This window comes from Typopeltis vanoorti, chromosome 16 (genome assembly GCF_054136105.1).
Source record: "Typopeltis vanoorti isolate ZY-2024b chromosome 16, IOZ_Tvanoo_1.0, whole genome shotgun sequence".
Lineage (NCBI taxonomy): Eukaryota > Metazoa > Arthropoda > Arachnida > Uropygi > Thelyphonidae > Typopeltis > Typopeltis vanoorti.
In genome coordinates, this window is record NC_143564.1 from 96,453,415 (window position 1) to 96,478,264 (window position 24,850).

At 34.4% G+C, this 24,850-nt stretch overlaps 1 protein-coding gene across 1 annotated transcript in view; it reads right to left on the minus strand.

The window, feature by feature from the left end:
* LOC150098203 (high affinity nerve growth factor receptor-like) overlaps positions 1-24,534 on the minus strand; it is a 192,416-nt gene extending 167,882 nt beyond the window's left edge. The window contains 1 exon segment of the mRNA XM_090406278.1: positions 24,293-24,534. Coding sequence (XP_090262404.1) covers positions 24,293-24,534 — 242 coding nt within the window.
* Positions 24,535-24,850: the final 316 nt, after the last annotated feature.

Genomic DNA, 24,850 nt, shown 5'->3' on the forward strand with positions numbered 1-24,850 from the left:
TTTTTCGATTATTTTGATTTTTTCTTTGTGTGCATCTTTTAATATACTTTCCGTCAACTTTAAAAATAGAACAGTAACTCACGAATTTTACTTTTCAAAAATCCCTAAGGATATATCGATTATTCTTTGAAGTTTTTCATCAAAAACTTGGACACCTCTGATGTTGAATTTTATACCAAAAGTAAGAATTTTAATAAACATTTCGTGCCTTCCTGTTTTTTTTTTTTCTTGTCACCAATGGAATAGATCGATGCATACATTTGACTGCTACCAAGGGAGTTCAGATTTGTATGCAAGTTTACGACGTACACCAGTGAAATTCTTCAGCGAATATTGGCCTTGCGTACTCGAAAACACCTTGTTAGCGAAAGGGCTTCCCATTCGAATCGGAAGAATAGATGAGATGTGGTCACCATTTCCGTTATCAAGGAGGGGGGGGGAATGATTTTCGCCTACATGGAGAATCTACTAGAGCGTGTAGTTTTAAGGATTCGGACTGTGCTAATGCTGATAACTTCAGAGATAACTCATTAATTTAATCCGCACATTCTTAACCTCACTGTATTGCACATCAGCGGTTCCTCGCTCTTAATTTCTACATTCGTCTGTTGAGGAACACAGATTAAAAGCTTCCTTTGTGTAAGTTCACGTTCCGCATATTACAGTACTATACGAGAACCACCGCTACTTACGTATTTCCGCTTCCTGTAACCAAAGATGGTAGTCGTCGTTACAACTAACGCCTAAGTCGACGCACTCTTTCCCGACTATCCGATGAATAGTCGGGAAAGAGTGAATCTTTAACAGGAATAAAAAATGTAATGAACCAATGCAAGCACATTTGTTACGATTAATGAAACAATCCGAGAAATTAGTATGGTTTTTAAACTTAAAAAAATTATATTTGTATTGTTATTGCCGCCTATGATACGAACCTAGAATTTTTTAAAAAAACATAGCACAACTGCGGTGTCAAAAAATGAGTATAAGAAAAGTTTCATCCAAGAAACTTTTCTTGTACTCAGTCACAAAACAGGCACTGCGACACGGTAATAAAAAAAAAAATTATCAGTACTCTAACAGCCGTATCACAGTGATCCTCTTTAGGTCAGTGGGCATCGATGCACTCCGGTTGGAAAGAATGAATATGAAATAGACAGTTTCATACGGAGATAGCGCGCTTTCCTACTTCAAATTAGAGTTTTTCTTCTCGTAAAACAAGCAAGCAGGAGAGAAGAACACACGCACTTAAATTTAATAACACTAACTTCATAGCTTTAGCTGTATCGGCCGTAATTCAAACCATCTAGATGTATCGCACTACCTTCAGAGAACAAATCTCATGAACTATGATATGATGATATAAAACAAAGAACAGACAATAGAAAATTAGCTAAATAAACTGTCCATATTCATTTAACATGAATTTATTGGACCATTATCAATTTCTGTGAAGAAAGTTATATTTTACGCATAACTACACTTGTGCAATGGCGTCTAGTAGGATAGTGTATACTTTTCCATTGTGTGTTAGTAGGTTATTTCTCATACTGAAGTACTTGTTCTACAGTATAAAAAGAGTAATGGGTTAAGATGTAACCACACAACGGGTTTTTGTTTTTCACTATTATTATTGAAGTAGCTATCGTTAACCGAGGAAATATGAAAAAAAAAACGCTACTATATTTTACAGATGTCTCTAGTACAAGTCGGGATTTTGTACTTGCTATTACAATGTTGATGTATTATTGCCACTCTTGAAATTAGTTTACTTTCAGTTTAGTTCATCTAGAAAATCCAGCGTTACACTATTCAATTTTTTTTTTATAAAAAGCAGTAGATTTTATCTCTGGTCGTGCATTTCATCTTAACAATGGTTCGCTTCTCTTCATTTTTATCCGAACAATACCAAAAATTCCCGAGGATTTTGTATTTTCGATATTTCTCTGATACATGATTGACCTGTTTTTCTATCCCGTAGTGCTTATGATTTTCTACACTCCCTTTTTTATTTTCGTTCTAAGCTTGGTGCTACTTAAAACATTCCAGGCTGCAAGATCTATAAACAATGCCTTATAAACTCATCTTGCCAATTCTTCATTGGGGTGAAGACAAAATCGGTAATTGCAATGCTAATAAAACACGATGCCGTCCTCTGTCCAGTAACAAAGGATTTCATTTCACTTTCTCTTACCTTCGATAATACCAAATCTTCAATTAATATCAGGTTTCTCTGTTCGAACTAACTCACACTTCCAATCTTGACTAACAAGTACATTGTCTCCAAAAATCAATTCGCACTCCCTCTAGGCACCACGTCTCACCATTAAAATTGCGGTCCTCATACAAATCCCAAATCTATTGTACTGTAGAATACAGTTTGGCAAAACATCTCTCCAAAAATATTTCATACTAATGACTCATACCGATGGATCATCAATCAGTATTATAGATAACTGATAATCCATCTCTAACAGGCTCATATGATCCCATTCTTATAGAATAAAAACTACTGAACTAGCATCGTTCCATCATTTCTCTCTGAGTCTTTAAAAATAAGAATAACTGCCAGTCAACATCCATTCACAGAATACATTAAGCACGTATCAATACTATTTTCTGGTATTTCTCTTTAGTTCCAAAACCTATACTATGGAAGAGCTTTCTTTACACAGATCATTTGCGTTCCATAGGGACTATAAAATGTTCCAGGAAAACATCAATAGGTACATTATTTCTTCCCAATTACATGCCAATGTGGTGCTTGGACAATCACAAACAATACATTGTGTGTATTCTTATATTATAAAAAGAAATAAGATTTATTCCCATTCAGTTCAATATGAATTCAAGGAAGAAATATTTATACGATCTCCGAACCAGTTTAAGTGCAATGTAATTTATCAGTGGACTGTTTTTAAGAAGGGAGAAAACTTAAACAGCATTCCCCCTTTTCCACTAGTACAGGGTAAGTAACAAATTATATTTTAAAATTAATTTGTCAATCATAGGTTAGCCTAAGATGAAACTTTGCGAATTTATAAGATTATACGTTGGTCAGCGATTTTCGGATATTGAAAAATACCAAAACTTTAATAAAAACTTTAATAAAGATTTCATCATGTCATTGTTCAAGCGACTGTCGACATCTCCCTTCCTCGTCGATGGAGTCAAACCAACCAAGTAATAAGAAAAGTTATGCTTTTATTCTTAACCCGAGAAACTGGGTTTCGCATACAATTCAATTTCGCGTCAGTTTACTAGCGATGCAATTTCCCTATTGAGTTTGCTTAACATTGAACTAAAATGCGGAATCGTTTTATCGTATGAGTGATCAGTATATCAAATTTCATTAGTGATTTAAGACTGCCTTCTTTAAGATCTGCCATTTCAAAGTTTGTCTCCATCTTCAATTAAGATAATTCTCCTTAGAAAACTAAATTGTTTAAACTTCATCGATACCCACACCCAACTCTATAGCACACAAGCCGGCTGAACATCGGTTTGGAAAGACCATGAGTTAGATTTTAGTCGCAGCACCTACATGCACATACAGCTTTTCGGCGAATGAGATTTAACCACTCTTATAAGGGTTTTTTTCCTCATTCAGAAAACACATAACGCTGTTTTAGAACACACGGAATTAACAAACTCAGAGCATTAGTCAAAATCTAGACAAAAAAAAAAAAAACTTGGGGGCCATTTAAATTCGGTCATTCTCTTACACGATCCACACAAATGATATAAACGTAGCTCGAGATAAATTCCTTATCAAAACAGTTCTCTTATTGAACGAAGTTAAAACAAACAAAAAATGTCCATCAAATGTCAGACGAAAATTGCTTCCTTCAAGAAAATTATTAAAATTCGTACGATTCTTTTCGATGAATAACACTCAACAGTGCGAAGTCGTTTTTCGAAATCCGCAGGTTTCTCTCTTTTTTTTGTGTTTCATATAAGCATATAGGATAGTTTTTCTCACTCAGTGCTTGTAGATAATATTGGATTCGTCATTCACGTGCAGTACTTTCTCTGGAGGTGTTTACTGCCGAAGTGACTACTAAGACCATCTAAAGTCTCTCCATTCTAAATGGGGAGAACTTCAATATCGGGATGATGATGATGGTCTTGTATACTTCGGAAGAAAACTAAAACAGGTTCAATTTTCCAAGTACTGGTAAACTTCCTAATGTTGCAGATCAATTATTGTTGACATCACGTTCGTAAATATTTTCCAATATTGTCCGTCGGTAGATTGATTTCTCAGGAAAACATACTGCATATCGAAACACTTTACTATATGATCGAAATGCCTTCATTTTCTGTTAGTGAAGAACTAAGGACATATTTTGTCCTATTAAAATTCTTTTTAGCTGTAGTCTCCTCCGTAGTGGTTCTATCCATTACCGTGCTAGTAGCTTCATTTTTTAAAAAGTCTTCTCCTGGACGTTTTGGTAAGCTAAAAATAAGATTCTAGAATATTTCTTCTTTATGCGCCATACGAACAGCCACGCTGTAAAACCAAAGTGTCACTTGAAGAGTTAGCCAAGGCGATGAAAGCATCACATCAAGATCAAAGAGACCATTCAAACGCTAGCAAAAAAAAAAAAAAAAAAAAAAATCGTTTTCACTTTCAGAGGAAGACCCAACTGAATGAAGAATGCAAATTTTTCCTAGCATAATTACTGAAAAACAGAAATCTAGACAGTGAGGGAAGATTTCAGAGCAACTGCATCGCAGACTCGAGAATATACCATATTTATCATAAGCTCACTGCATGAGCAACCTGAGGCTCCTGCCATTATTTCCAGATGAGGCAGACATCTTTATTTTAAATTACCAGAACAATATTAACTTCAGCTGCAATTGGAACTATATTAATAATTGTACATGAAGTTGCTTGTTCTCTTTTTTGCTTATTTCGTTCAAGAGACACAAAAGGAAATACTTAGCCTATATATTTCGTTATCGTTTTGTGTTCAGAAGTACAAACAGGCAACAAAATTGCAAACGTCATCTCTATTTTTTATAAATCGAAAGTCGCACAATAGTTTACTATGGGAGAAACATGTGCAAAATATTTCTTAATCATAAAGAATCATTTAATGTATTATACTGTAGGATGAATGTACTTTTGAAATAAACACTTGGATCCTGAGTTTATTTTGCACTACAATTCGCATCCTTTATTTCCCTGCCTTTATTTTCTGTGGGTAGAAGCTGCCACAGACGATTCGCTTAATGTCTGTAGTAATCTTAACTTACCTGTGGCAGTCATTAAGAGAATCGTCTGTGGAAGCTTCAACCTACAGAAAATTTGTTGATATTTGTTGTACATCCCCCCCCTCAACAAAAAAAAATTATTTTCTAAATCTATCGTACAGTATTACTACTACTATTTAAAGTTTCTCATTTCAGTCATTTAAAACGAAGCTAGCACTACAACAGCCATAGCAGACTAACTATAAACAAGCCAGTATTGGTTTCTGTAGTCAAATATGCTTGAATACGGCTGTAATAATTATAATTATGTAAACAGTAATATGGCGGGATAATCACACAGCATTTTGACAATATTAATACGCATGCTGAATGAACAGTCTCTTCAACGGCTTCAGCAATGTCATAGGATTTTGCAAGTTGTATGGACAACGCTTTAAACAGCTTTTTTTTTAAGCGGAATGACCCACTCCTTTCATTGCATGCATATATTTCCAATATATTTATAGGGAAATATGTATTACACTCCCGTGTACATTCCTGTAGGTTGTGCTCTATTTTTAGAGACATCAGAGCTCGTATTGGTAAGTGGTCTTAAACCAGAGTACCATACTTAACATTGATGATCTCAATTCGTCAAGCATACATAATATTGTCGCTTATATTCAAAAGAGCGTGATTTGTTAGTTTAAATTGTGATATTCGAAGATCAGCTCTATTTTAATAAACAGAACTAATGGCTTTTATTTTTTGTTCATTGTTTTTAGAAGAGATAAGATTTTCCTTCTTGTAACTTATTAAAAATAAGTCATAACTTCGATATTTATCGGCATATTAAACGATAAGTTTTACTGATTTTCTTCAAAATGTAACAAAAAGGAATAAATTTCATTCCCGAGTAATATGATAGTGACTGACGCCGAAAATGATAAATATTTCGTACATAGTAAAACATCAACCGCGAAAGCAAAGCACGCCGGCTGTTTACAGCAAAACGACATGAAATCAAATGAGCTCTTTTGTGCGCACAGCAATTATGTTGACAGCAAAATATTTACCGAATGAGCTGTGGATGATGGAGGAAGTAAAGAGACAAATAGTGAACTTTTTTGAAATGTTGTTTTATTGCTGAAGTTAATACTGCAATTAAACGATAAAGAAAGATATACAAAATTGTAAAAAGCTAATGAAACATTCCTTCTCAAAAAGGTACTGATAAAATATTGAAAGAAATAAAAAGAAAAAAATAAAGAAAACATGCAATTATTGAATGTAAGAAATATACGACGTGTAATAAAAATACAGTATATGAATCTGTCTTCAGTCATTTCACGCACGTATAAAGAGGCACTATTTTGATTCTACAGGGGTATTTACCCAATGTGCAACCTGTTTCTATTCTGCGATAGAGCAGATCAGTTCAATGAAAAGAAAGAACTCCACTTTAAAATTAACATGTTTGTGAATTATTGGCAGTGACACTGGAGAACCAAACAGAGCGCTCTACTTGAGCCACGGACAAGAATCAAAATGAAAAAAATAAAATTCAGCACAATTTCGCTGCCTTTTCCAGGATCATAGGCCTTTCTTCCCGATAGATCAAGCGGGGATACGTGTACTTCAAATGAAAATATTTGGGTACAGAATCCATTAAAAAAGTAAAATATTTTTATATTTTATAACAACAGGCCTGCTGATTATGAACACATACAATTCGCATGCATTATACTGGCTTCTTGGTTTTAATTGGCTTAGGCTAATTCTAAAAAGGGGCCAAATAACTTATAAATTAATTTAACATTTTGCTGCAGGGTACACAGATCCGATTTACAAATTGCAACTGCAGACCTCAATCAACTGATGATCTCATTAGCATTTGTAGGTACACAAATATTAAATTTACCGATGAAAAACATATGGCTCAATACTATTGCAAGGAACTTGTAATTACCTGAAAGGAAACATCGGGAATGACTTGACCATCGGACAGGAAAACGGCAGATAACCAAAGAATCATAGATGGTTTGATGTATCATAATAGCATGATTTTCTAGGAAAACAGAAAATTTGCTTTGAAGTGAAAGCCCATATTATAATTAAGGATAATTCCATCCATGTTTTCAGATAAAACACTTACGGTCTGGAGGAGAAAAGACCTCCGTAAAAGACTGCATAGATTTCGGTTAAGAAATTATAAAGGTGGACGTTTAAATTCGATTTCATGACTGCATTAAAACCTACATTATTTCTTTGGCACTTTGTGTTTTCTCTGGAAATCTGTAGGTATGAGATGGATTAAAATATATCCAAGATGGAAACTTGATCTGGGATATTTATACATCGATATGCACTCTATTGTAATATCGATTAAACAAATTATGTACACTAAATTAGCATAATTCTGTAGAACACATATCCACACACACACACACACACTCGCGAGCAGACAGTTAAAATTCGGAACATTGCCGAATTTTAACTATCTGCAACTACTTTCGAAATTCACTGAAGGTCAAAAGAATGCCTACTGCTTTCTGAAAAAATGAAAGCTAAGAGTGTTAAGTATTCCCACTTTGGTCAACTTTGTGTGTGTGTGTGTGTGTGTGTGTGTGTGTGTGTTGCTCTCCAGTGAATAATTTTGATTTCCCATGAAAATTGGTCGATGTGAGAATACTCGTTATACAAAACCGATATGAAGTTATGTTTTATTGTTTGAATATTATGAATTGCATAAAATTCAGTCGTCAGGGTTAGAATGAAGATTATCAATTACATGAAATAGTGGGGAACATTCCGTCCTGTTTATATTAATTTTACTGCCTTCACCGCTTTTGTGCTCTCTGCATAAAATCTTGTGATATAGGACAAGATGAATAACTCAAATTTAATCGACCGCAGCGGGTTTCCAAGGCTTCTTAGATTGCTCCTGCATTCCGAATGAATATGCCCAATAGGATATTTCCTTTGCAATTACACGTACATCATTACCCTCCATTTTTTCTAGTCTACCAATTTTTTTTAATAGATACCGTGTCGTGTATGATTCCCTTTTACCCGATTCCAATTCACAGTTTTATTTGCATAAAATCATATCTAACAAGATAAAGTTTATTTCTTATTGATTTAATTTATATTAGTATATGGTGCAAATTTCACTAAGTGAAGTTGATTTTATACATGCGATACAAATGTAACACCTAAATGAAAGAAATAGCAGACCTTACAATTATCTTAAGTAGAAAATAATAACAAAGACAGTCTATAAAAGCGAAAGAAACTCTTCGCTCACCTCGTGCAATCAAGATTAACGCTAGCTGCAACGGTATTATTTTCTAAAGATAAAGATTAAAGCTATTGAGTTAATTTTATCGTATCATTAGTCAAATAGCTTACTTATATTCACTTCCTCAAAGTCGTGGCTAAATGAAATCAACCTATTCCAAATGAGGTGGGTTTCATTTATAATACAAAATGCAAACTGGAATTGTGTTCTTTAATTAAAGCCTGTTACTAACTGCGATTTTGTAATACTCTAAAAGGAAATTTGCACGTTTCGTGGAGAACGAGGTTTAAAATTTCGAAGGCAAACAATACTTTCTAAATAATCTGCGATTTCCGACTACCATTCGAATTGTTTGGTATCCGTTTCGATTCATTTGTTTCCTGCAGGAACACACAACCTTCTCCAGATTCATCTATTAAAAAAATCTAAACTAAAGCTATTATTTTGCTATAAAAAATCAACTTTTCAGGAGGAGAAACCTTGAAATCTCCCTATGAAAAGGTGACTTTCCGCGCCTAGAAATCAGTAGGCTTATCTGTTAGGTGTGTTTTGCAAAATGTGGCATCTGTTAGATTTCTTTTGTATTGCCGTCGGTAGGTAGATAACGATTAATTAACTGGCTAGATGGATTGAGATGAAATGCATGTTAAGGGCAGACAATAAACGTACATAAATTGCTTATTCATAATAATAAATCTAACTCAAGAAGAAATCAATATTTTTAACTTGTGTATGACCAAATTTTGTCCAAAAGTATAGTTTTATCCTCTCCAGAAATGTACTTTTAACCAATTCGAATGAGATGTCAGTGAGGAATAACTGAATTATTCATTAAAACAGCATATCGCACAAATACACGATTGAAGTGAATAAACTTATTTTATACAAATTCAATTAAGGAGCATTTGCAGATCTACTAATAAAATGTTTTGGTAAAATGGAAACTGGTTTGCTTGTTTTATAGCGTAAAATTTTAAGTTACTGGTTATCTTTTAGGTAACATCAGAATATTTAAGAAATTCAAAGGATTTTAAAGAGAAATGCATCAGAAATATATTCATAGCAAACTTTGTTTCATGCTTTTGAAATTGTCTTTAGACAAATAGCTAATTCTAAAAAAGCATTAATAATTACTGATCTAAAACAATTACTTACATTCAAGTCCCACTTAGTATAAGAAAATTAGCTTGTAGATCATTAATATTTTATTCAGGATTACAAAGAACAGAATAGTAGGAAATATTTTATCCAAGTTTTTAAATGTTTAAAAGCCGTCGAAGTTTTTTCTCTTACAAAGAGAAAATTCTTTGTCTTATGTACGATTTTGCAATGCAATTTTAATATAGAAAGTAAGCCTTTACAGCATCACCCTCCTCTCCCTTCCATTTGCTGTTACAGCCAGATTAGAAGGTGGTTAAAATAATAGGCAACAAAGATTAGAAAGAGCTAATTTGTCGTTTCAAAACTTGGAATTTTAAGTCAGTTTCCATTAACAGCCTATCAATATTTAATAGAAGATTCATTCTTTGAAGATTCCAAAGAGTCTGATTCGTGCTAATGAGCATGTCAACTAATGCATAGAGAAAGGCAATCATAAGGATGCTAATTGAATTCCGTTTTGATGACGTGGATTGGTTTTAAACTTCTCGCCCGGTAATCCTTTGCCAGGCAGAAGAGAAATGCCTGTCTGGACTTAATCGACCATAAGGTCGAGAGAGAGTTTGATTTTATATGTTATAAAAGATAAATCATGTTTAGTTTGAATTATCGTCAAAGCATCTAAGGATGAGGACATGTTATGTCTGAAGTTTATGCGACTCCCACCAACGAAAGCTTTTTAAGAATGGGTTAAGGATTTTTTCCGAGTTTTTTTTTTCTTTTATTAATTTTGCACATTTTGTTTGTATTTGTTCAGTTTTTACGTAGTCCGTACACTCTGCTCTAGAGACCAAACGGACTTGAAAACAAGACGTTTCTGGCCTCCAATAAGCGGGTACATTCTTCAGCAGGTTAATGGTTCACGGACAATTCATCGCGAGAAAAAATCATCAGAGAAAAATTAATCGACGAAATTATTGATCGAGGAAAAAATCACTGAAAATGTTATTTGCTAGAAAATTGAAATGATACTGCATTAATACCGATATATATGAAAAGTAAATGCAGGCCAAGATAAATTTCACAAAATATAATTTTATTATATATCTATGTATTAGTCCTCGCGGTTAGCCGAGTGGCTATGCACTTTGCAACCAATGCTTGGGGAAGGAGTGTCCTGGTTCGATTCCCGTCGCTGACGTGAGTAGCTTAGGATTTTTCTCAGACATAGCCAAGTTAGCCGGTCTTGGGTGCGGATTGCAAGGCCTTTTTCCCTAGCTTATCTGGGGATAGGAAAAACTCCCTGTTTGCGGGAGTTTTTCCTCCCGCAAACAGGCCTTGAGAACATAACGCTTCTACAGACATAGGATACACTGGGTGGCACATAGGATTAACCTCGTATAACGGTTGCAAGGAATGAAACCCTCGATGCCGTAAAGGTAAAAGAGAGAAGATTAAGAAGAAGAAGATCTATGTAGTTTATTTAGATTTTCATAAAATGTTTATTCTTATACAGTGAAAGTAATATTTTATTGATCGGCGAGTTCTGTTTCGCCTTAAAAAGGTATAAATATTATTTCTTACTTTGATTCTACAGGTTCTGTAGTTCTTAAATATGGTGCTCTTTCTCCCTAACCATCCTATCCCAGTTTGTAATAATTAATGTTCCATCTACAGAGCCTGTAGTAAAGAAGAATATTAATAACTTTATACGGAATAAAAAATTTCACAACGCTAAATGTGATCGAAATAATACATAAAATATTTCTTTTTTTTTTCCATATATGGGAATGACATTAAACAGGATTTCAAATTTTCTTGCGAAGAATTGCCCCGACACGGAGGTTTATTATTCTATAATCTTGAAAAGAAGGTAAACATTTTTTTGGAGATTACAAGCAAACATTGTAGCAGCAAATCCATTGATGCTTGTGGAGTCGTTTTGGTTGATGCATGCATTAAGCCAGTTTTGTTTGCAAATCATAGTAAAGATGACAAACAAACTACTACATACGCACTTGCCCCAATCGCATACCTAACATGCTGCTTAAAATCTTTTTTGCAGATATCACAGATTTCAAAAATTTCGAAAACGAAAAAAAAATTAAATAAAAGACCGAAACACACTCCACTAAAAATTGTATCAAATCATGTGGTTGATTGAGTTCATGCTGTCGATTCCTATATTTCCGAGTTATAAGAACAGTAGCCGTAGTCCAATATAATTTTGATAAACATTAGAAACATGGATTTGTGCATTTTTGTTTAACGGGACATTAATGAATTCCAAAATATTCACCTTTCTTAAGTAATGTGGTTTTAAAATAATGTTTTGAAAACAGACTAGTTAAAACTGTATAAATACAGTTTGTTCCGCTCGTTCCTAATAAATAAAAATAACATACAGAAATAAATATCTAGTTTATAAAATGTAATCCATTACATATGAAACCCATTGTTAAGCAACTGCAATGAAACTAACAGAGGAATTCGCTGTCTAAATGGACAGCTAAATTCCTCAAGTATTGAGCAATTTAGCTGTCCATTTAGACAGCGTTAGTAGATTGCCGTTAGTACTGAATGTAAAGCGATTCTTTTGAAAATCACATTATTCGACTTCACTCTGCAGAAATTTTAGTGCACTGTTCTCATCGTACTAGCAACTGGATTAAGCATTTCTGAGAACGAAACAGACCAATGTTTAGTAGAAAGCGACTTCAGGACCATGAGAAATTGATATTAAAAGAGTAAGTGTGGTTAATGATAAGAGAAACTTTAATGAACAATAAAAAGAAATTATGTTACTGTAAATTATGTCTTATGCAGGCGAAATCATGCACAGGTTTTAATCGTTTGATGAAGAATTATAGAATTGCGTAAAATAACCATTTTCCTTGGTCCATTTCTCTTAATCTATGCTTTAATTTGCGTATGATGTTGACAAGTGTACGTACAACAGATTATTGTGGTTGCTTCAACAACAACAAAGAAACTGAATACAAAAAAAATTAAAAAAAATAAGAAAAAGTGATTTTCCATGTGCGATTTCACTGAAGCTAGCACCATGCCGTGTCCTGATTCTCAGGAATGTGTCGGTTACAGATATCTCATCATAGCATGAGCAACCTTGTACCTTAGTGCTTCATTCTAAAAGCTTACATCTAGGCTATTATATCCGGTGGAGATAATAAAAAAAATCCTTTACTGTTGTTTACGCTTGCAGCTGGCTACCCGAGTACGATGAAACTGTCTCAAACTAGTTAACAAACGTCAGAAGACCAAGCAAAAAAGAACGTTGCTTTGTGATTACTTTTCTATACTAAAGGTAGATCTACTTTGGTCTAGAAACGGGAAATTAGTGACTTCAAAAGAGGACTCTGTTGAGGCATTTTTAAAGCAGCAGCTGAGGATAATGATGAGGACTGTCAGCGTCTTACGGGAAGTCTTTGTAAACAGATTAGATTGCAAAAGAAAATCATTAAGTATTTCAGTTAATGCAAATGCATACCGAGTATTTTTAATATCAAATCAAATGTACTCAAGTAAGAGTATCGCCGAAAATTATACTTAGATTTTTTTTTCCTGAGAATAATACATTCTTTCCAATTGTGTAAGATAGAACTGATACTGCGCATTTCCCTCCCATGAATACTATATTATTGAAGGAATGTTTCGTCTATGAGAAAATGATCCTATAATGGAGCTTAGTGATTTCAGCACGCATTCCCTTCAAACTTACTGTCAACGAAAAGTATCACATACAGTAACCATCCCTGATCTCAAACAGCGATATTCACTGGAACACAATAAGTCCTTAATCAATACACAAGAATATCAAGCGTGTTTGATCTTACTGTAACCTTTATGCCACGATTTGTATGATGTTGCCATGGTAATTTCAGTTTTTTGGAGGGTAGAAAACAGATGATAAAGAAATAGCTGTGTATCAAAAATGAACAGTTTGGTATAAGGGAATATAAGAAAAATAATAAATTAAATGTCCCAATTGGAAACAAAAACTGAATTTGATAAATTTTATTAAATTTCTTACGAACTAGCTTTGACTATAAAAAAGTTACTGGAAGATATGTCGTCATGGAGAACTATTTAAAAAAAAAAAACATTTCATGGCCTTTACCGATTTCGTCTTAAGAGCCACCACCAGATTAAAATTCCAACAGCGGCTTTGTGATATTTATAAATGTACCTCTTCTTATAGCACAACAACGCTGTGTGTGAGCAGAGGGTTAGAGAAAGTTATTACCTATTTTCAGTACTTAAAGAGATCTTGAACTCATTTAACAGTCCAAACTAATGTGAATTCTGATCTACACAAAAATAGATATCTATTATAGTATCGGTAATTAAGATAGCTAACGACTTAAAATTCACAATTCTTTCATAATCACTCCACCGTGAGTAGTTTTTTTTTTATTGCTCTTTACTAGTTTTGAATTTAAGCTGAATTTAGACACATTCAAAAGGAGTACATCCCCTTATCGAAGTATTAGGTTTGTATCAAATAGCAAACACAAACGATGTACTCATTCTCCATCTATAATGATCTGCATATACGCTCTTTTGGAAATTGTTGTAAATAACGAAAAATGTATTAAAAATTCCTACTGTAAATTTCTTTTGTCAGTATTTTGTCACGGAAGACTACGCAAAAGTCGCTAAATTACTTAAAAAATAGTTACACGAACGAATGAACTATATTTTGGAACACTTTGTGACACTTTCAATTCTCCTTTGATATAAAGAAGTTTACAAACTTATTTCACATAAATGTCAATTAACTATTCTGATGAGTTCGTTTCAACTCAGCTAATGAAATTTCTAAGCTGAATCACTGGTATCTTCAAACTATCGCTTTCCACTCAACCATACGTCAAGACATTCTTCACACAATATTGTTTTTATAAGACAAATATTAGATTAAATGCAATTTATATAAGGAACAGTTCAAGTGAATGGATGGTTCCATTATTTTGACAACTAAGAATATCAGATGACTAGTGGCTCAGTATTGGAAACCAGCCACCTAAAATTAGTCTTCTCTATTTCCTGTCCAAAATCGGTCGTTAAAATGTTTCAGTTTAATAAGCGCGAACACAAACACTCGACAAGAGTTTCTATGAGACATTCCTCGTGTTTGTTATCCTTATATCATTTATTTGGCTGCAACTGGAAGTTCTCGTTAGCAATTAAGTTACGAATTTCTAGCAAGCATTAATTATGTAAATTTGGTATGAAAAGAAAACACAAAATGACGTCACGAAACCATACTCTGATTAGCATTTGCCCGGGTGCTGCCATCATTCACACAGTCATCTGTTAACAGCGAATATTTATCTTCTATCGGCAGAATCTTTTACACCTTCACCATGCATTAATACAATCTCCCTTTTCTGATATTACATTACGCAATATGAACACACAGACAAATACGATATTTTCTAGTTCAAAGCACGTGTTAATTATCTAAGAATGTAGTAATGATTGCATTAGAAACTGCTATATCTCTGTCAACAACCTATGAATTGTATTAATTAATAACGATGTATTGTATTAAGTAATTAATAACGATGTGTTTCTGATCCACTCATTAATGACAAATTATTGGAATAACGTGGGCTTGCATATTATAGGAAAGCAACGTCTCGGACAGCTTTATAGTGTCTTTCATACGAATATTATTAATCTAACCTTTCTTAATGAGAGTTTAAAAGGTTTATCAGTTCATTGTCGGATAAAATAATGCACTCATTTTCAACCTGAAATTCCTTACACAAAGAAATGTTCATCTATAAACAGTTTCATTTCCCCTTGCTCCTTTTCTATGCAGTTTATTTATTCGTATGGAGTTTCCTCCCCTTTTCTCCCCGTCCCCTATTGGGGCGAGTTGATCCCCCTCATGGGGGGGTTAAGTATTTATGGTTGTAGATCCATGTGTGTTCACGGGGCCGGTTTGCCTACTTGCGGGATGAAAACGCCAGATAAACTGGCGGAAAAAACCCTACTGCCAGTACCCAAGACCGGCTAACTTGGCTATGGCTGAGAAAGATCCTCACACTCCCCAAGTCTTCGACGAGAATCGAACCTGGGACACTCCTACCCTAGTCATATGGTTGCGAAAGCACAGCCACTAGGCTAACCGCGCGGACTTCTATGCATTAAATGTTAGGAATTCAAATGAATCGATAAAAGCTTTGAACGTAGCTTTACTATTAGCTTAATGAAGCAAATATTATGATTTTATGTAACTACTGCTTAAGTCAATATCTCCTTGTTGAGACAATGATGATAAACATCGACTGTTTACATAACCAGTGTTTTAGAAATTGGACTGATTGGAATCATAAAGAAACACTGAAATACCTTTGGAATGAATGAATGAATGAAGTGTTATTTTGTCTAATCCACTTCTATGTGAAGTGCTTTTCAGATGAGCTCTTTTCCCATCTGCTGCTTGTATACATTTATAGTGGATTTAAAATGAATGGGTAAAAATAGTTAACAGAACTATTGACTTTGTGATAATGTGGATAATGTTTTCCTCGTGGATTTCTACAAATCCACGAGGTAAACAAGTTACTGCATCGCGGATTTACTACTTTCTTCTATTTGTTTTCTATTCTATCTTGAAATACCCAATATTTTATATCGAGTATTTCAACCTTTGATCATCTCCTATACCGTTTGAGTGAGGTTTTCCATCAATGTGTGGCAGACGTTAGGTGTAATTTTTCTCCATTCCTCCATCAAAGTAGCACTGAGTTCAGCGACAGATCGGGGACATGCTGCTCTATATCTCAATCGCGGCTCCAATTCGTCCCATAGGTGTTCGATTGGGTTGAGGTCAGGACTTTGCGCAGGCCAGAGCAGTCGTTTAATACTCATCTCTTCATACCATTCGATAACAGATGCAGCTTTGTGGCATGGGACATTTCGTCTTGATAGTAACACGGGTCCGTTCCATAAAAACTCCACAGTGTAGGCAACACCTGATTATCCAGAATATCAAGTACAGTTGACCCTCGAACAATGCGGGGGTTAGGGGCACTGACCCACCGCGTTGTTCGAAAATCCGCATATAACTTTTGACTCCCCAAAAACCTTGACTAATAGCCTACTGTTAACCAGAAGCCTTACAAGTAAACAGTCGATTAACATTTTGTATGATATGTATGTATTATATACTATATTCTTACAGTAAAACATGCTAGAGAACAGAAAATGTTATTGAAAAAATCATAAGAAAATACATTTATAGTACTGTATTTATCGATACCGTAACTTTACGTCATCTCCAAGATGAATTGTCTGTCAGTACCTACATCAATATTGTCTTATATGATACAGAACACTGTAGATGTTATACGTATTACTAACACTAGACACCAAAAATGGAAAGATAATGTGAAAAAGAAATTATTCTTATTTATTTATGGAGAATAGCGATTCATGCATTGATAATGAAGCAGCAGCAATATGATTGCATTATGGTAGGCTAGTGTAATCGATACGATTGCTTCGGGGTAGTCTAGCCTATACATTAATGAATGAATCGTTATAATTTTTTTATTTTATGCTAATGAATTAATTTAACTAATAACAGTTATTTTATGCAGTTATGATTTAACACTGCATGTTTACGTTTGTTTACATTTCTCTCGACTGCGAATGTCCATGCACGGTCTGTAAGTGGTTGTGTGTGTGTAAGTTTTGATAAATTTTAACTTTTTTTTATAATAGATTTGTGTATATTTTATGGTAGTAAATGATAAAATAGACTAGTATCTACATATATTTTATGCATTCATGACACCTAATTTTTTCTTTATTTTCTCGATATTCTAGGCTACTACGGTCGTCTGCGAGTTTATTTTTTAAATTGTCGCAAATCTCCAAAAAATGTTCCGATATATTTATCAAAAAAAAAAAAAAACCGCGTACAAATGGAACCGCGCAGTTCTTCAAGGGTTAGCTGTACTCAGCTACCTTGCTGGAACCATGGCCAACGACCAGTGGTCCCACTCCAAACCAGCTGAATGCACCCTACACTTACTCATTAACCAAATTTTACTGTGGTTACAACACACTATGATAATAAGCGTTCACCAGGCTGCCTCCACACCCATACTCTGCCAGACTGGAAACAGGTGAATCTTGATTCATCGCTCCGGAATACCGTTTCCTACTAGTCAATTGTCCAGATCACACACGCTCTTTGCACCAGGCCAGACGAGCCGCCTTGACTGTTGTGTTGATCCGCTTGTGTGCTGCTGCTCTTCCGTGGAAGCCCAGTAAATGAAATTCTTTTCGTACAGTGTTAGTGCTCACCACAGTGTTACTGGCGCTCTGGAACTCATCACGGATGGTGTGGCGATTGTAACCGGTTTTTGCGTGCTACACGTTTTAACACTCTCCTGTCCGTCATTTCTGGCGGTCGCCCTGGGTGTGTTCCTGCATTAGTGATGCCAGAACGTCTCCATTTGTTGATCACATCGCCAACCGTTGGTTTTGGATGCTCCAGTTGAGCGGCAATTGCATGTATGAACATGCCACAAATGCCCACGATGACACCTCTCTCGAAGTCACTAAGTTTACGCCGTAAACATACCTGTATTCAACTGCTAGGATGAAATACTGCTTTCTGCTATCTGTACACCGGCTTATGTTATTAACAAACCTGGAATATTCCATAACTTCAAATAACAGGGATGTCCAGGCAATTGGTAGTGTGTGCGTGTAATTCTGTTGATGTTACCAGTTTTTCTGTCTACTCCAAGAAGCTCATGACATACTGAGCGAACTATATATAGTATTAATAACTTATAATTAGTTTTCTCTTACATGTGAGAAGCCGTTATTCAAAAAATAGCGTGTGGAGAGAGAGATTAAATAGTTCTGTTGGTGTTCGCTAAGATGTGATATTATGTTTCCGTTGCGAAAATGGTTCTGCTTTCATCCGCATCTAGATTAGTCAAGAAAGAAATATGCGATGTACCGTACTTCCATCCGTTTGGATGGAAGCATACTCCAAATATTCAGACGGAGTTTTTTTTTTTGGGGGGGGGGGGGGGGGAATTAAAAATCCTCTCTCTGAACTCTCTGTGAAACCGTTCATTCTTTTCAATTGAATTACTAAAAAAAATTCAATAGTTTTCTGAGATGTATTCGATGATTATACTGCACAAAATACATCTATCATATAAACACGTGCCAAAGTTTTAAACTATTTTAAACTAAAACCAAATCACTTGAAGAAACTGATTATTTATTCGAACGTTAACTGAAAAAAATGTCAGTTGTTTAATAAAAAAAAAGCACATTAAATTTAAATCTCGCACCGTACAAGAAATAATGTAGCACCAGTAGGATAAAGGATTTAGTTAATGGAACAACAACAAAAACAGTATTTCAAAATCAACCAATAAAATGCTTACAAGTGTCATCAGCTAAGAGTTAATTTTGGGACAGTGATATTATAAATGTCATGCATCTCGTTACAAATTCGTTATTTGATTTGATTGATATTGACGTATATTCGCTTGTGGAGTATATTCAAAATAGCAGGGAGTGGGCCACAAGGATAACAACTTGTCCACAATACAATTTAAATTGGCTAAAATTAGTATCTAATGAAATGTGATATTTTTGTTTTAAAAATATCAAACTTTATATCTTTCCAAAATATCGGTATAAAACCCCTATTTGAGAAAAATCGGAATATCGACAAAATATCCAAAGCAATTTCACTGAAATGTACTTTGATACAAAAGTTTGAGTGCCGTCCACTCAGAATGTGACCCACAAAGTTATATCATAGGAAGAAATCGTGTTAAGAAAAGAAAACGAACGCAGTAATTTGAGTCTAAGACTAACTTATATAGATTTTGTAACACAAAATCATTAAAAACAAGACTTTTGCATCAAGACAGGTTCATGCCGTTTCATGGAGATTGAATAATTGATTATGAAGTATTAATGACTATAATACAAAAATATTTTTGAAACTCATGACGCCATGCTTCGAAACATAAGAACAGTGTTAGTTGGAGTTACGGAAAGAAATTCAACCAAAGGATTGTCTATAGCAAAAATAATTTACCTAAAAAATGACAGCCAAATAAATATGCTAAGGAATTCAACCGCCATCTCTTCATTTACTAGTTTTCAGCCGTTAAAGCAACGTAAAGTTGTGAGACCAGTGTATTGTATATTTGTTACTTCTGTGTGTTTAAGTTTTCACAAGACCAATTAACCCAATAATCGCCCAAAGACATTGCAAACGGAAAAACTCAAGATTTCGGAGAAAAAAAAAGCTATATTTAAATGACATCGTCAACTCACTCGGGTGAAATCTTTAGAAAAAGTTCTAAAACATCAATGGAAAAATCGATCTCAAATTCTTGTTACACAGAAAGAGCGTTGTTACCACTACTCACCGCGCTACAGAGATGGTTGTTAATGGATAAATATATAAAGGAAAATTAGTATAGCCTCATATGCATGAGCCTCCAAATTTAACAATACCTTTGGTAATTTATGAATCAGTTTCACCATGAATGAGTTATTAATAGTTTAGTCAAGTTACAGGGAGTCCCTCATCGCGATAAACCCACTCAACAAATGATGGGTAAAACTTTGAAGAATAACTTTTGATGTTTCGCCATTGTGTTTGTGTGCTGTTGGAGTGTCTACCTCAATACGTTTTGTCTGACTTTTTAAACCTACATGAAGATTGATTTATATATTTCTTGCAAGCCTGATTTCACATAGAAAAGTAAAACAGTCCTTCAAACACCGCTGCCATATTTCCGCATCTTTCTGAATAACAATGAATAAATACTTTTAACAGATTTAATTCTTTTGATTTATTCGATATAACCTGAAGTAATGCTTGGGATGGAGTGAGTAGTTCAGTCTCCGTTAAAAGATTTAAATCTGAAATGTTTTGATATATTCAGTCGTTTATAATCCTTTCCTTAGAGGGTTATATAACTTTTGAACCTTACGATTCTAACTGTTAAATTCCAAACATAGAAGTTATATTAAAAAAAACTACTGGTTTAAATCTTGTGACTAACAGTCTGATCGTATTCATAAGACAAAAATACGGAAGAGAGAAAATAAATTCTATGAGCACAGATATATGCAATTCTTAATCAAAATTTATACGGTTCGGTTTTCCTGATAATGGATTATTCGAATAATCAAATATATGCAATACATTAATTTGTAATTTTAAAAGTATTTACAACACTGAATAAAATGAGCCCAAAAATACCGTAGAAGATGTTCCCAGCTGATTATTGCTGTTGAGTTTCTTACCGAAGCACTCACTTCAAGATAACGAGGCATTACTTCTATTTTCCTGCTAACCTGTGACGAGAAAATATCTTTAAACTCGAAATCCTTTTAAGATTTTCGAGTTCTGCGAATTAAAGAAGCCATATAACACGACTTTAATTTCTGCCCTTGAAGATAAGCAGCCTAAACAAGTATTGTTCTCTCTTACCACGAGAGTGAGAACAACGCCTGAACGCGTTGAAAAGGATTTTAAGCCCTTCATGTGAATAGTTATTTCGGATTCATTTCAAATACCGGAGTGATAGGATTTCACACGCGTTCAGCGCGATGCAGTTACACTCAAGCGGTTTGTTAGCCTTTTTAGTAACAAAAGAAGCGCAACACTTCAAATGCAGCCTTAAAAGGAGCAACAGGATCACGTCTCAAGATTGTGCTTAATTACGTATTAAAGTTTGAATGTTTAAAGCAGTTCAAAATGTTTAGCTAAACATTATAATTAAGACTTTCAAGTGTCATGTTCTCGAAGATTAGGCAAACTTCATAATAGCAGCCAAATGAAACTTCAAATTGAGATTCTAAGTTTTCTGTATGACCCTACAAATCTAGAGAAAGCTAATATGCGCCAACAAGACTTGTAGCTGCACAAAAGTTCATTCTTGATTATTCCGGTGTCAGAACCACATAACTAATTATAATATTAAAAAAATGTTCATTTCGTAAATCCTTTTACACACTTTTTGGGGAGAGTTAAATGACAACAAACCTCTATTTACCAAAGGAATAGAACCAATGCTTGAAAAATAGTTTAACAATGGGCGTGTGATGATATAGTAGAATCATCAAGTAGCAAAACATAATGTGCATTATATCCGGACTCCAAGTGAGATGATGCTTTTTTAATTGCATAGAATTAGGTATATCATATCTGAATAAAGCAGTTATGACCCATGTACAGAATTTCAGTTTCGTCTAAGTGCATGATGATATCTTCATATGAAAGGCTAATATGGATTTATAATTTCTTTCCCACGTCTTGCGAATGATCTCTTTCAACCATCGTGTTTATCTTATAGCACAGGCTGCAGGATCAATGGTTCTATATAGTTAAGGGATGGATGAGGTATTTTACGAGGATGTAAAAATCTTGGATAGTGGGGTGGAAAGTTACTTTTATGTCATGATATTGAAGTATTTCAGTCATTTTGTCCTTTTTACGGATAATAAAGACGGGGGGGTTACAACACCTTTATATTCTTGATTATTTTTTCGTTGCTCGGGAAGGGCGCAAGACACCGCTGACTGTCTTCATTTATATCCATTTTTTAAAGAGTCTGTCCGAAGTATTTAAGTTATTGATCCCTTGTATGCTCTGTTCCTCAGCGCGTTAAATTTTTTGTATCTTTTGCACCGGATGGTGGTGGTGAAGCATGGAGACATCTTCCGTTGCAGGTAGCATTTCTGTACATTGAATAAATGAATGTTCTCTTCGAGGACCTAGAAGAACATTTGAAGAAGTAATCCTGTTTTCAAGAGTGAAATTTATATGTCAATGTGGGCTGTTCGAGTTCTTCGATTGCTTCTAGTTGTTTCGTTGAATCTAGCCAAATAATGAAAATATTATCCGCATAACGTAACCATATTAGGTTTTCAAGGGCTTTCTTTTCAAGTGAGCCCCCCTTACTCTCCTGAAAAAGGGTACAAAAAGGGTATAGTTAATGTATTTTGTTTTTCTTATTGCGTTTCTTATACTGGAACTCACAAGAATTTCAATTATAGAAATCTCAGAATCTCATTAAAAGATATGCTAAAAATGCTTTAAACATAAAACGTCATTTTCTGTATTTTTTTTTTTAATGTATAAAGTCATTCATAGTCTTCGAATGGCCCCTACCAGTTGTAACAATTGAACGCCTTGAACAATATAGACTCCGCTAAAATCAAAATAGATAAATCTATTCTAATGGCTCATCGTAGAATTAGGTATTATGAGTTACTGAGCCATTATGAGTTAAATCAGCCATTTATGGAATCTTTCAGAACGGATCAAATAAAGTATCTTATTTTATGCAAATCAGAAGATCGTAGAAATACCAATTTCGTAATCATAGAGTTGAATTACTAATGCACGTATTTCAGTAACATCTATATAAAAGATGCTAAAAATGAAACAAACACACCAAAATCCATATTAACTTGTCAAAATAATCAGGACAACCATGCCAAACGAAAGGTAGGGAGGGAGGTTACCATTCCACAATAGCAGTGACAAGATATTTTTTTTGCGAAAATTGTGCATAATTTTAGAAAAAAAATCCCCAATATAAGAGGGGAATGTAAACTTTAAAATTAATAGTTGAACACATCATCAGGACGAGTGCTGGGGGAAAACAATATACTGTTAGTGGTTTGAACACATCGATAGCGAATTACAGTTTGTGTAGTTTCGCCCAGGCAGATGTATTGATGAAAAATTTTGACATTGGATTTAGCGTCGAGAAATTTCTGAAATACTCTTTGACCGCCCCCCGCCCCCAAAAAAATATATGTTTTACTAATACGTTGATCGTGTTATGCAATGCCGTGTATAAATGATAATTTCAACTGTGATGACTAATGCTAATTATAAGCAGGTGAATATCGTCCAGGTTTTCCTTTTTTTTTTATTATTTGTGTAATTCACGAGATATTTCAGAAAACATTTCTGAAATCAGGCGATAATGGCCATCTCTTATATCATCTTAAACTTCAAAATACGTGGATCGCAATCTCCTTACCGGCTTGCAAAATTCTATATACTACACTACATAGCGCTGAGGGGGAGACACTTCATTGATGAAAGCATTTAATGGAAGAGAACAATGTGTCCACCCACACATTTCTGAAGTTCAGTAAATAATGTAAGATAATCTTACCTGCTTGTTTATTGGAAAAAAGGGTATCTTGAAGGTCACGCTTAAATATGTTTTCGCCAAATAATTCATCTTAAAGAATATGATGTTACTAGTATCCTAAAATGCATTAAAGATTACGAAACCTTCGTCGGGTTACCAATACAGATCACGGAGTTACAGTCAAACGCCAATAAAGTTTGGCAACCGATTTAAAAGCTATTAATTGCTCCTTAAATTGAAAATTTTATGACTGAATTAAGCTATAAAACTCGTAATAACTGATTATACTAATTTTTTTAAAAAAAATTAGCATCTACATTTTTTTTTGTACGTTAATCCTATTACAAATCTTTCATACATAATGAATATACAAATAAGCAGTTTCTCATACTGAATGTATGACTGAAGTGAAATATATGATTGGATATAAGGTCTCCTACGATCTGAAAAAAGAAAAAAAAAAAACAGAAAAAAAACTTACATCTCTGTTATAAGAAGACTGTCTTCTTCGGACGGGATAAGTGGAATGGAATCCAGTTGGTCACCGCGCTTACAGTCTAAGCTGTCTTTCCGATTGCACCAGCAAATGCTGCATACATCCAACTCAGTGTACGCTGAATGAGCCAGTAGATAAAAGAAAACAAAGATGAAGTATCCCACTTTCCAACAGAGTGGTAAAAGTAAGTTGGACATGTGTAAACAGTACTCCATTAGCTTTTTCATTTCCGAATGGTTAACATTTATAAATAACACCAAATAGCTACCTCCTTCAAAAGTTACCAGGTACGTTCAATCAAAATCACATGACCATCACTAAAAAAAGAAGGTAATTCGGTGAAAAAATAATCCCGACTGTCGCATTGTGCGCCATTTTCTAGGTGACTATTTCTGTATACAGGTAATCTGTGTCCAAAAAACGTGTTCCGAAGCAAGATAAAAGTACCCTCCGGCTGTGCCGCGGGCCCATACAAGGGACACCTAAGAGAAACATCACTTGTCAGTGAACGATAAGCCAGCAACACTGTCATAAGCTGGAGAG